General features: G+C 45.6%; 1 protein-coding gene across 3 annotated transcripts in view; it reads left to right on the forward strand.

The window, feature by feature from the left end:
• The first annotated feature begins 2,140 nt into the window (after positions 1-2,140).
• Positions 2,141-14,173, forward strand: part of FAM124A (family with sequence similarity 124 member A) — a 104,356-nt gene continuing 92,323 nt past the window's right edge. For all 3 annotated transcript variants that reach the window (XM_032314990.1, XM_032314993.1, XM_032314991.1), the window contains exons 1-2: positions 2,141-2,402; positions 10,865-10,896. In XM_032314990.1, coding sequence (XP_032170881.1) covers positions 2,338-2,402; positions 10,865-10,896 — 97 coding nt within the window. In that variant the 5' untranslated portion in view covers positions 2,141-2,337. The remainder of the gene's footprint in view (positions 2,403-10,864; positions 10,897-14,173) is intronic.

The raw sequence follows: 14,173 nt of genomic DNA on the forward strand, positions 1-14,173 counted from the left end.
GGTAAAGTTATAACAAAGAGTAGAACAGAATAAAGGGATGCTGGGATTTAGGTTTAGCTGGGAAGGTTTCTCTGAGGAAAGGACCATTTGAACATAGTCCCGAAGGACATATGGCAGGAATCTCACAGAAAGTCTGGGAGAGAGTATTCCAGGAAGAAGGAAGAGCAAGTGCAAAGGCCCGGAGGCAGAGAAGGGCTAAAATATCCCTTCTTGAGAAAGCATTCCCCTTGACACCCCATTTTAAATAATGTTCTCTTTCTCAGGGCACACCATTCTTCTTGGGAGTATTTAATCTTCATTTATGTTTTATGTCTTAGCGTATGTAATTAATTAGTCTCCCCCTCTGAATTACAAGTTCCGTGAAGGCAGGCATCATATCTGTTCCCACTTTCCCTTATTTGTGTACCCAGAGTTCACCCTCTGGTCTGGTATTTGTATAGTTACTGGATGAATCGATCAATTTCAAATGGTCATTAATGGCAATGTGTAGTAATTTTGCCTTGTGTGAGAATGTCCTTTTAGAAATCAGTATATAGGGTGGGGCAAGGGGGATCTCCCCTAAGGAACTGACACACTTCCTTCTTGCAGCTAATGAGCACAAACTGAGTATAATACATCAATTTCTGCTTTGTATGGCAAGGATCTTACACTCAGTAAAGATAATTCATTAAGATTTGAGGTTGGCACCTTCTCCTGTGTTTTTTTCTTAATGATGAGATTGTGCTTGTATTCTTTTATTCATTGGATTCCTCTTTTTGTGTAATTTAATTAAGATACGAATAAAAAAGGAGCGATAATTAGGTAAAGAAGGAAGAACAGAAGACAGGGGAGAAAGAAAAGAAAATAGATTCCTCTTTAAGATATATCTTGTCACTGCTTTGCAAGTTGAAATTAGAAACATAGCTAGCTTGTGCTTTAAATGTTATGACAGCTGCCTGTGACTATTGCTTGACATTATCAGGACCAATGCTAAGTATTTTTACATGTATGTAAAATTAAATTTTAAAATCTCTTTAAATTCCCAGTAGGCTATAGAGTAGATATCAATAGCCCCATCTTACAGATAAGTAAGGGTCATAGAAGTTAAGTAACTTGGCCTGAAAACAGAAGAAAGTGGAAATGAGTGCGTTCCAATGGCTTGGACAGGGGTGTCAAAATTAAATGTGAGTTGTTTTGTTCTGCCTCTCCTCAAGCTTCCATTAAGCCTCACCCCACTAAGAAGAGGTGTGCCCCTCCAACAGAGATCATAACCTTACTCCAAGGAACAGGGGTGGGGTGGGGGGTGGAGAGTCCTTTACAAACATCCATTATCCCCTTAACTGAAAAGGCTCTGAATGCAGGTACATCCTATGGTGTTTATTTTTGAAGCCTTTTTTTCTTTTCTTTTAATAGCAAAAGAATGCATGACACTGATTTTAAACTGTCAAGTTGGGTGCTGGGAAGCCTCTCAGACCTGCACTAAGAAAGGTGATAATGAATTCAGTGTTGCCAATTCTGAGGGAACTGAGAGAAAACACCTAGAGCTTCCCCTTAGTCCTAGTAGTGAACCAGATCCCTCCTTGCTTCCAAGGTGCAGCCACTATTTCTCTGTGCTGCTCCCAGCTCTGGGGCTCTGGAACGTCGGGTCAATCCCTGGGACGCAGAAACCTGGGGCTTTGGGCCCAGGAGAGAGGGGCGGCTTCTATGCACACACACGTCCATTTACACACCACACGTGGTCACAAAGCACAGACAGCACACACGCTCAGCGCCCGCACAAACATCGACCTCACCCACCCACCTATATCAACACCACAACACAGGCGCACGCGACCTCACACACCTCGCCCACTCGTGCACTCACACCACACACTGGCGCGCAACACCCGAGGTAGCACACGCTCGCGCACCGGCTCACACCCCGTGCACACACCCTCTTGCGCGCGCCCAAGCCCTTGCTCGCCTGCACACACCCGCGCGCACCCGCTCACGCCCCGCGCACACACCCTCTTGCGCGCGCCCGCGGTCTCGCTCACCGGCCCCTGCGCGCGCGCACAGGCCCTAGTTCACGGGCGCACCCCGTGCGCGCACACACACGCTCCCACCGCCGAGTGGCGAGGGGCGGGGCGGGAGCGGCCGCCAGTGGCCGGCCGGGCGCGGCCAGGAGAGGGCGCGGCGCGGCGCGGGGGAGTGTGGCCCGCGCCAGAGTTGTTTCCCGGAGCCCCAGCCGCGAGAGGCTCCGCGGGAGCCCGGCCAGCCGCTCGGGCTGGGCTAGGCGGGGCTGGGCGGGGCGGCCCGCAGGGAGCACGCCCCGGGTCACGCCGGCGCCCGCGAGCCGAGCGCGGCGGGGAGCGCGCCATGGACCCCAAAGCGGGCGGTGGCGAGGAGGATGACTGCGTGGACTCGGGCGCCGAGACCGGAGGGTGAGCCGCGCGGGGCCGGGCCGTGGGCGGGGGGCGCTCTCCGAGTTGCGCTGCGGTCCCCGGCCGGGACCTTTCTGGACCCCGCGGCGGAGCCGGAGTCGCTGCCGCCCGGATGGGGCCGCGGGGGCTCCCCCACCTGCCTGGTCCGGGGTGGAAGGTATAGGGGCTGTGGCGGGCCGGCTGTCTCCTGGTCGGGCCCGAAGGGCAGAGCCCCGTGGTCCGTAGCTACCCCGGTGGGGCGGGCCCCATCCCTGGGGGATGGGGGAGGGAGAAAAGTGGAAGGACTCAGGGTTCAGAGTGAACCTCGCGCACACCACCACACACCACCCTTCTTGTCCCCGTTATCACTGAGATGATGTGGAATACCAGGCGAATGCAATGTCCCCCCCGAGATCATCGCTAGAGAAACAGATGCTCTTGCACTTGTTTCAGCCTTCCGCGAGGACTTTATTCCTCTAGCCCCGCCGCTCCCGGAGTCCGGGATGAGGGATTGGGGATGAGAAGAGGATAGGACACCTGGCACCTAAAAGTCTTTCAGAAATCTTATAAGAGGATGACATTTTTCATTTCATGGCTTTATTGTGCTTGCTGAGACTCCCTCCGCAGCTCCTGTTTTCCCCGCCAAACTTCTCTGCCCACCTGTCCCAGCCTTGGGTACAGGTGGGATGAAGTTGGTGCTACGATGTAGCCCTGCTTAAAGAAATGTGCTCATCGCTTCAACGACTCAAACCGTTGGCCCACACCTTTACCTCTGGAGACTAATTAGCCTTCTCCCAACGACACCATTTTCCTGAGTGGGACAAAAGATGGAGTATCTTTTAGGAGATGAATGTCATTGCAAATGCTTCTACCCAGCTCCTATCTCTAGAGGATTTTCCTGTGCAGAGTCAGCAAACATCCAGGATGCCGGTACTGACCCAGGAGGAAAGGGTGTCCTTTCCTCTCTGGAGAACCCTGGAGATGGGCTGGAGCTGCCCAGATTACAGAAACCCTCTTCCATGGAACATTGGGGAGATTTAGACTAATCTTGGGGGTTGGCAGCCTTGAGAGGACAGGATGGGGCCCAAGGTCAGAATGGGCACAAGGGGCTGCCCCCTGAGGGACACAGTCACTCCTGCCTGCCCAGGCTCACCCTTCCTTGCAGCCTCCCCCCATTCCTAGCCCAAATCTGGCACTTTTACACCCTACAGCAAGTACTCTGCAATGGGCTTTCGCTGTTATCCAAACTTGAGATCACTTCACTATAGAACCCAATTACATTCTGGAGGGGTAACCTGATTCCAAACACAGAACTCCCTTGTTTTCTCCCCACACTTTGTGTATGTGGCATTTATCAACTGTAATTGAAGATCCTTGACTCCCCCCCCACCTCTAGTTAGCTAGCTAGGCCATGGATAGAAGAAACAAAGTGAAATTAACCAGCTCATTTTCAGCTGCATAAAATAAGGCTCCAACTGGTCCATTCATTTTCAATTTGCAGAACTCACCTAAAACAGGTGTTTTTTCCAAGGCTTCTCTCTTGGAAAAGTGGAGGAGAAGCCCTGACCCAGGAACAATTGTACCCTTGGATCCCAGAGAAAAGCATGACAGCTGCCAGGGTTGCTGGGAGGGGCTTGCTGAATATACTGACACCAGAGCTTCTCTTCACTGCCTCTGCCCTAAAGTGTATTGTTGTGACAGAATAGAATTGTTTAAAGACTCCTTTTTGCCTCAGCAGCATCCTTAAGCTAAAGATGAAGGTAAAATGGTACATGCTTAAGGAGTTTCAGTATATAGTTCCTGATCTTTTATTTGCCACATATCCGTGTATCTCCTGCAGTTTGGTTTGGTTATCAAAAAGCGGTTCATAATTTCCTGGCTTTTCCAGAACTCACCCCCAGCTTTCATGTAGCTGCCTGATGAGACTTTACACATGTGTGCTATCACTATTATTTTTACAATACAAATCTGATCATGCTTCTCTCCCAAACCTTTAGTGGTTCTGTCATCTCTAATGTACAGAGAGCTTAGTGTGGCCTATAAGTCCTAATGTACAAAGAGCTTAGTGTGGCCTATAAGTCCCCAATGTGATAGGGTCCCCTTCTGTCTCTCTGGCTTTGTGTCTCAGCACCCCACCCTTATATTCTGCCTCAAGCCACATCGCAAGGTATTTCTGATTCTGCTTTTGTCAAACTGCCCTTTTCCCCAGCTCTGCCCTTCTCCACCTGGCATGCCTGCCCACCAGGTGGAACTCTATCTTCTTTTAAGACTCGGCTCAGGTGACCCATCGGCTAAGGCAGGGGTCCTCAACTTGAGGCCCATGAATGGCTTGAAGTCACATACAAAATGACATTCTTTGTGAATTTTGGGAAGAAGAGACTTACTTTTCACCAGATTCTAGAAGTGGTCTGTGATTCCCCTTGCCACCACATTTGGGCAGGGTAGGAGAAGTTTCATGTTCATCGTGTCGTATCCGAGGTATTGAGAGAGAGCCAAGCAAGGATGACGAGCCAGTTGTTGAGTCTATCTAGGGAGATGATCAGAGAGGATACGGGTGTGACGACAGTATGCTTGGGAATGGTCAGCCAAAAAATGGCAGTTGCAGTCCTAGGAGTAGATGAAATCAACTAAAGATAGTGAAGATAGTAAACACCCGGCATCTTACTCTGTGCTGGGGACTGAGCCTTTACATATTTTGTTAACACGTTTGATTTTTCAACAACTACGAAGCACATACTGTTTAAGACCGGCCTTGAGAAATGACAACACTTAAAGGCCAGGTGAAGTTGGAGGAGCTGAGAAAGGGGCCTGAGAAAAAGGAGACACCGACAAGAGGAAGGATGAGGTGTCCTAGAAGCCAAGGGGAAGAAGGAAAAGGCATTGGCTGTGAGGTTGAGAAACTCACTAAGCTAAAGGAATGTGAAGCGCCTTTTTTGCAAATGCAGGTAATGAAGGAAAAGGTGGATGCGTGGACAGTGGCAGGTCCACCTGGCTCCAGGAGGGAGTGAACTGTGTGGAGGAGAAGGTAGGCAGAGCCCTTTGTCTGAGAAAGGGAGGGTGAGGAGAGGCAGTAGCTGGAAGGGAGAGTGGGATGCAGGAAGGATTCCCAAAGCATAGGCAATAATTAGGCTCCTGTGAAGAGATGCTTCTAGAAAAGACTCTATAAAAAGGGGCATAGATATGGATGCCTGGGGGGCTCAGTAGGTTAAAGCCTCTGCCTTTGGCTCAGGTCATGATCCCAGGGTCCTGGGATCAAGCCCTGCATCTGGCTCTCTGCTCAGCAGGGAGCCTGCTTCCTCCTCTCTCTCTCTGTCTGCCTCTCTGCCTACTTGTGATCTCTGTCTGTCAAATAAATAAATAAAATATTTTTAAAAGGGGGGGGCACAGATAAAGATATAGCAGAAAAATTGATGGTTTGTAATGTCCACTTTCTGAAAGGGTGAAGGCAGATGGACTTCAGACCTCTCAGCTCAATGGGCTTTGGGTAGAAGGAGGGACAGCTCTCTTCTTACAGCTTAACAGGGAAGACAGGTTTCCGTTCTGGGCAAAGGCAGCCCCCTCCATGGGAAAGTGGAGGTTTGAAATAGTTGCTTGGGGAATGTTGAGTGAGAACCCAACTGAGATTAATGATTATAAATGTATGAAGGGCCCAGTCTAGCTTGCTATCAGATTCCCCGCAGCAGTGCTCAACTACCTTAGGGGCAGGCAGAGGGAGATGGTGAGTGGTCGAGATGGTCAGGGAGAGGGACTGTTGCCAGACAGGCATGCACAAAACATTGGAGCAAAGGATTTGGGGGTATATGTGGAGCTGACTATGGATCCTTTCGGCAGCGTGCTCAAAGGTTCCAAGAACATTTTGGGTCCCGCTGCCAGTGAGCAGGTAGTGCTGATCACTTTGAAAGTGAGAGTCAAGAGAGTCAGGCTGCTGGGGTTCAACTCCATGCCCTGAGTTTTCTTTTCTGTAAAATGTGACAATGATAGTACCCACCTCACAGGGTGGTTGTGAGAATTAAATTAGTCTATACATTTAAAGTCTGGCATAAGTGAACCCTCAGAAAATTATTGCTCATCGTACTGTTAGTATTGTTATGAAGAAGACTCTAAATGACAAAGTTAGAGCTTCATATAATAAAAATGTCTATTTCTGGGTGCACTCAAGATCCTATGTTCTTTATACTCATCACAGTAGATGTTCTGATGTTTTTAAATGTCATGAACAATCTGAACACCTTTCAGAACATCTGCGAGATGATAGGATGTGTCTCAATATAATTATTTTACCCATAAGGAAATGGAGGTTCAGAGGGTACATGACTAGTTGGTGGCCTCAGTGGAAGAAGCCTGCTTCTCCGGCATGCTTCCCACCTAGCGAAGTTGCCACTCCAGGAACCACCGATGGGCAATTAATTCTTGATTCCTACTCAGACATTTTCTTTTGCTTGAAATGTTGTATTTGCTGTCTGACCCACCTACTACAGGCCAGGCTAAAAGCTAACTAGTATTGTTCTGTGGCAATTGATGTCATTTTGGAGCCCCCCTTTTCCAAATGCACTTGAAGGCAAGTTTTGTGCTCCTGTGTATTTTTCATTAGAAAAAACTGGCAAGCCAGCTACTGACTATGGTATACTACCCTAAGAAACAGAATCCCTTAACAGAGGGACAAGCTGTGTTTTTGCAAACCGAAATAAAAGACAAAAAGTAAGATGAATGCTTTTTAGTGGGTGTTTCCTTTGTGATGTTTCCCAGATATGGCATCTGAGCCACTCTTTCAAATAGGACCATATCTGGTGCATTATTTTAATTCACAAGTTTGTCTGGCAGTAATGAGCCTCCACCTCCCTGTCACTTGTCACTGAGCTTCTGAAAAAATACTCCTACCATACCCTTTGGGTGACCTTCAATTGATACTTCACTGTGATTTAGAGATAGCACACAATTCACAGGGCTGGAGTTTATAAGCAGGTGCATGGGAACAAATGGAATAAATTGGAAGATGGGACAGGTTTAGAGAAGAGTAAAGGGGGAAATCTTGCAAAGAAGACAGGTGATCTATTAGGTACTCGATTATCTTTGTGTTCAAGGTGGAGCTAGTTAGCTCTGAGCTACCATGGCATCTAATTCAATGGACTGAGAGTTAACAGATGCGGTCCATGATGCACTGAGCTGACGTTTTAATGAAACGTCAAAATCAATATTATTGAAATGCCAAGATCAATTCTTATGCCAAGATTTTCCTGGAAAAAGAGAATTTAAGGTGGTAGCCTATACCTATATGGGCAAGTAGGCTGCTGACAGTGATAAACTATCTTAAGTGCAGACCCCTTTACACTTAACCCCTGTTTGAATAATTGTAATTAAAAGGCAGTCAAGGGACTACATCTAACTTTCTGGTCACGATTGGCAGAGATACCAAATAAATGTAATGTTTATAAATGTGTTTACTCTATGTGTCAGGCATGTGAACGTTTCTAACCCTTGCATCATTCTGATTATCTGTATCATGTGCCCATACATTTTTCTTCCCAAAATTCATGGATTCACCTCTCAGGCTTCATTCTCACAGAGTTGAATGTCTTATTCAGAGCTAGGTGGGTAAATTCTTAGGATGTAAGACCAATAAACGGGATTCACAAGACAGGTGCCCTATTGCTGTTCCCTTCTATCCTAAAAAAAGCTGGGGGTAACTTAACCCTCCAGAGAACTATAGTTAATATCTGAAATTGAACGTGTTTAAGCACAAAATTGTTTTAAGCTTTACAGTTTGTCTTTCACCAACAATATTTCCCATAAATAACCTTTTGAAGTTATTTGGAATGTATTTTATGGGCTATGAAGGTGTTTGTACATTGACTCAGGTCCTGTTTCCCATCAGGATCATTTTTCTAAGGAAAAGAAAGTAAATATCAATGTATATGTATATGTGTGTGTGTGTGTGTGTGTGTATGCAAGTATCTCATTGTGTTGTTTGCAAAAGTGAACAATTAGAAACAATCATATAGCAAACAAAAGGCAAATGGTTGAATAAATTATAGTACATCACTTTATCTAAAATTACAATAATAAGAACTAGGTAGCAGCATGTTGTGATGGTGCGTGGTGAAAAGAGCAGTTTAAAATTCTATCTCCATCATTATGGCAACTGTGTACAAATTTCATAATCAGAATCAGAGGCTGGAAAGCAATGAAAGGTTTTAGGGGATTTTCTTCCCGTTTGATTTCCATTTTGATGGGGGACAGGGATGGAAGCTGGGGTGATGGATGAGACTGCAGAGCTGGGCAGAGACCATCATTCATGAAAAGTGGGTTTTATGTTGTGCTTGAACTTCATCCAAAGAGTGACATGATCAGATTTGTGCTTTGCAAAGATCGGCTGCTGTTTGGGGAAGGAACTGGAGCGGAGCAAGAGTGACAGGAGACTGACCAGCTGCCAGGCTTGACCCAGGCAGTGCCTTTAGTCACAAGAAATACATACAGAGAGATGCACGGCAGGGACGTTCGCTTTGCTAGCACCTGCCCTAAAATACTACCATCACACCTTAAGATTCTCAAAATAGGTTTCACATGTAAATTTCATTCTACATTCATCTCCATCTGTATGGGGATCTTTAAAATACATGCATTTGTGAAACCCATCTGCCTTGGGAATTTTGGAAAATCCTAGCTGAAAATACTGGCAAATTTCTAATAATAAAACGAATGGGGCGCCTGAGTGGCTCAATGGGTTAAGCATCTGCCTTCGGCTCAGGTCATGATCCCGGGGCCCTGGGATTGAGCCCCATGTTGGGCTCTCTGCTCAGCGGGGAGCCTGCTTCTCCCTCTGCCTGCCACTCCCCCTGCTTGTGTCACTGTTTCTCTCTCTGTGTGTCGAATAAATAACTAAAATATTAACACACAGTTACCACATTTCTAAGTTTGGTCCTAAAATTAATTTATGCCCTGCCTGGTTCGAGAAAGAAGTGAATGTATCCACTCTGGGGGTAACTCATCCTGACCATCCTGATCCTGTCTTGCATCTCCCTTAGCCAGCATGTGGCCATGCTCTATAACCAGTCGTCCTACCTTCCAGGTCCTGCCTCGCCATCACCCCGCACTCCTACTTCAGGTCCACTGGCCACCTCCCGGTCTCCTCACCAATGGTATCTCTTTAGCTTCCTAACCGATAACATAAAAAAGTAGGTTCGATATAGGCAGATTCAGTTTGTAATACATAAAGGGATATGCAAATGTTAATAGTTGCTATTTTTTTCAGCCTGAAGATTCAGTCATTCTGTAACTACTAAGACAGTTCATTTGAAAAGAGAAAACCGCATGCTGTTTTTCTTTCATTTTGTTCCCCTACCAATAAATCAGTGCATCATTTTGCATGAGCGATATAGGTTATTTTAACTAGTAAGAGGTGTGCTTTTTATTTTTTTTTTTTGAAGTTTTGTATATATGGTAACAAAGTCAATGGAGTGAAAATTGAATGATTTAAGAAAAGCAACATGAGGCTGAGTAAATAAAAGTGTATCTGTGGAAAATTAAACATAATTAACTACTTTATTTGCATAACCAAGTCCCCTGACCACCACCTTGAAGAATAAATCCCTTTGTGCCTGAGAGATTAATTCCTTACTGAGAATGACTTTGGGACATTGTGGGGAGAAAACCAAGAGCTTCTATACCAGATATGTTGCCAGAGAGGGAAGGCTTCCCAGCCACACAAGTAGAGCAGAAACTTCGAAGAGATTAAGCAGGCAGATCCTTGGCCAGATGCCCATTCTCACAGAGGCCGAGTGCCAGCAGCTGGTTTTTCAGCCTGGAAACTGATGGGTAATTTCACCCTGGCCCTAACCCTGCCTTTTCCCTTTCCCTATCACAGCCCACATCCTGTTACTGTAATGTGCAGCAGGATTTCTTCTCAGCTAGAACTGAAATCAGTCAAACATCACTGTGCCTTTGTTTCCTGATGGCCAGCCAGACCCTGCCTGTGGAAGCAAGCCCTCACAAGCCAGGGTCCCCTCATGCTGCTGCCAAGGTCTATCACCGCTCTGCTCATGTCAGCAAAGAAACATGTCCCCACAATGCACTTAACTTGAAGGGTGCTCATTTTCAGTGATTTCACCTTTGGGGGGCATCGTGAATCCCTTTGAGAATGTGTTGAAGACTTTGAGCCTTCTCCGCAGAGGAATAAGCTTCCATTCGAGAATTCGCCAACGAATTTAGATGGTTCAGGACCTCGTTAGTTTCCCATCTTGGAGAGTCACAGAGCCCATCTGAAGGACCCCTGATTTCTAACATGCCTTGAATGTGTTGCCTTCAAATTCGGACGTAACTTTATTTTGCCCCGAAGCCCCCAGCGCTACGGTTTTTCGTTTGCTACAGGTCCTTACCATGTAAATGCTACTTACCCCTGACTTTTTAAAAAATTCTAGCTTGAAGAACTCACTTGGATACAGAAAAATAGTGTCTAATCCTACTAATACTAAGGTTTTGTGTTTCAGGTCTGACTACAGCCACATGTCCTCCACCAGCAGTAAGTATGGTTTAAATGTCCTTCGGCACTGGCTTCTCAATCCTGTCTATCTGGGGAACCCATGCTTTCATGGAAGAATCACCCAAGGGATACTTGCCAAAGTGGTGATTCTGGATTCTCTGACTCTGAAAGCTGGGGCTCTTCCTGGAGAATTTAACTGTCCCTTGATTTCAGAACTAGCTATGCCACAACTTTCCCTATGGAAATTGAGCCTAGAGGAACTAGCCCAGGCTTTATTAGGGCAGATGCTTCTAAAACAGCTTCTCCGAATAATCCCAGGTAACTCATTCAATCACCAGACGTTTATCAAGTACCTGCTGCCTGCAGGCTAACAGCTCAGAGCACATTCATTAGACCCCTGGGTGACCCCGCTCACCTGCTGGGCCAGTGTACTCCCTTGTATTTCTGCATCTGCAGGTGGATATCATAGGCAGCTATCAATACGGTTTAAGAAAGGTGACTGGAAGTATGTTAATAAACATACTGTAAGCATAGAAAAAGATGTCTGCATTAAATACTAATTGACAGGGAAATCTATTCATGGGAAATTAGGCTTTATATCTAGGCACAATTCACAGTGTTTAACACTGTGTAAATGACCAAAGCCATTTGGATTAATTAAACACCTATTTTAAAAATAACAAAAAAAAACCTTCTTCCAGTAAAAGCCCTGATTATTTGATTCAGTAGATACTTTTTTTTTTCTATCTTCCCTGTTAAACTCTGAATTCTAAGTAGTACCCCAATGGAAAGACACTTAATTGGATTATTCTATTTATTGATGTTCTGGCTTAGTTTTCCCTTGCAATAAGAGACTGTGCAGAAAGCTGTATTTCTGGAATTGTAATTTAGTGTCAAATTATATTTAGTTATTAGTACAACTGCAGTGAGTAATCTCTGATCATTCTAGCCAACTGGAGACCCAACATTGCCCCTTAGTTATTAAGAACCATTAGTAACAATGAGAATGAAGCCCCCGTGATTTGCATTCCCTCCCTGAAGCTTCTGCCTTCCTAAAAATCCAGGAAAGCTCTCTTGAACTCTCTCTCTCTGTTGCTATTTTCATTCCACTCAGTTTTGCCCAGAAGCTACATTTCTTTAAGAATGATTTTTTTGTGAAATACTTGCCCAAAGCCTTTGTTCAATTTGTAGCTCTCACATCAGTCCTCTGGGTCACAACAAAGCATCTCTCTTGTCAGCGAAACTGGTAATTTGGTTTGGGAGGCTTTCCTCTCCATTATTTTAATTGCGATCTCAGAGTTGAAATTTCTCTTGGTGCAACTGGGATCAATAGCCTTTTATTGCTCTTCCTTTTCTCTTTAAATACTTGGTGATTCCTGCGTCAGTCTTCAGTGTTGGGACCTCTTGCTGAGGATGGGTATGTGTTTCATATTTGAGTTAGGAAATGTATTTGGCAATAAATATTAGAGGAAAAATAATGACTCAAGTCAGCATTTGTTTTCCTCTAACATTAAAGAGAAGAAGAAGAAGAAGAAGAAGAAGGCGGCCATGCAGGTCTGAAGTGGAAGCTCCTTTCATTGTTCTGCTTGGCTTTTGGCTTCTGTTCTTAGAGTTGCCTCAGAGTTACAAAATGGCTGCCTTGACCGCAGGCAGCACATCCTTGTTCTGGGCAGGAAGAAGGGTTGAGTGGGTACTGCTGGGCCCTTGGCTGTCTTTGTCTAGTATCTGCCTGGCCTGCTTCTCTTCCCTGCCAGGAGGATAAACACTGACCATACCCAGATGCAAGAGAAGGCCCTTGTAGCAGTTAGTAAAGATAACAGAGTGGACCCTTTCTGAAGAAGGGAAAAAAATGTCTGAAGTCTTCAATCTGTCCTTTAAAACATAGGTTTGACAGACTACAATCCAAGTAGATTTTTAAAACCACATTGCCCCACAAACTACACAATCACACTTGGAGGACTGAGTAGAGAGAAGGTTAAGAAGCTTACTCTCCATCCTGAATAAGGCTGTTCCAGGGTCCCTCTCCTTGTCACAACCCAGCTGTGCCAGTACCCGCTATGTGACCAGCAGGAACCCACGGAGCTGACTAGTCCTAGTTCCCTCTTCTTGTGGGTCCTGTGAGCAGCTCCTGCCTCTCATTGTCATCCCCCCTGCCCCTCTCTGAATGGCTTGTTTCTGAATGCTTCCTGGTTGGCATCTTAGCATTGGTCCTATCTATTCACTGTTAGGAAATGGATTTTTCTGTCTACTAGTGCTTCCTGTTCAGCATACCCATGATGCTCTTTTACCCATTTGTGCCTGAGTTCACGGGGCCGTAAGCACTTCCTTGGGTTGAACCAGGGTTGGAGTCTGTCCACAGCTGGAGTTCATCACTGCTAGACCTGACAGGAAAGCTTCCTCCCCAAGCAAGAGCTGCTCTTTAGGTGTCTTTTCCCTGAGAATGCAGGGACCGCTTCCTCATGCTGCCCACCCCTGATGGGAGAAGAAGGAAGGTCATCACCTAGAGAAAGTACAAGAGTTGCAGTGTAAGAGTTCGATCCCCTAGGTCCTAGTCCTGGTATGGAGTCTGGGAGGGCATGGTGGTCTTGGGCATTCTACTTTTCCTCGACCTCCTGGGTCCCAAAATCACATTCCCATTGGTTGTGTTTGATGTCATTTTCAACTCTAGGGGAAGTGGCTGAGGGGGCTTCTTTAATGGATGGTTTTATTCTATAAATTGGGTAAATGTAAATTTGGGTAAAATTTTTTTCTACTTGCCATGGGTCCCTTTGCCTTTTTGAGATTGACAGGGCTGCCAGGCTTTCCTCTTATGTTTTCCGCAAAGCTAAACACACTGTTAACACTCAGATCTCAGTAAATCACAATATTTCCTAAGAAAGATGAATTTAATTTATACTCTTGGAATTTTAGGTGGTTTTTCCATAAACCTGGGTAGAAGATCATCAAGGCAATATGTACAATTTGCATTCTTAAGTGATTTAAATAAAAAGGAGAAATTTTATAAACAGGATCAAAGAAAAGCAGTAATCATGCCAAGGGAAAGAAGATCAGGTGTGCCACGTGATGATAAATTCCCCTCATGCATGATGAATATTCTCATTCAAATAAAGATTATAATCATACCTGGAGAATTTCTCTTAGAAGATCCTGGGAGCTGAAAAATGGTATTTTTAGGACAGTGTCATATTTCTTGAGGATCTCTATCCCCAGGATAATGCCAGTAGGAGGCAGGTCAAAGAATTAACTAGTTCTCTTTACTGGATACTGTTCCTCTATTTGCCCTCCTAATTTGTGCCTCAAAACTGTGCCTCCTCAA

The sequence above is a fragment of the Mustela erminea genome, chromosome 15 (assembly GCF_009829155.1).
Source record: "Mustela erminea isolate mMusErm1 chromosome 15, mMusErm1.Pri, whole genome shotgun sequence".
Classification (NCBI taxonomy): Eukaryota; Metazoa; Chordata; class Mammalia; order Carnivora; family Mustelidae; genus Mustela; species Mustela erminea.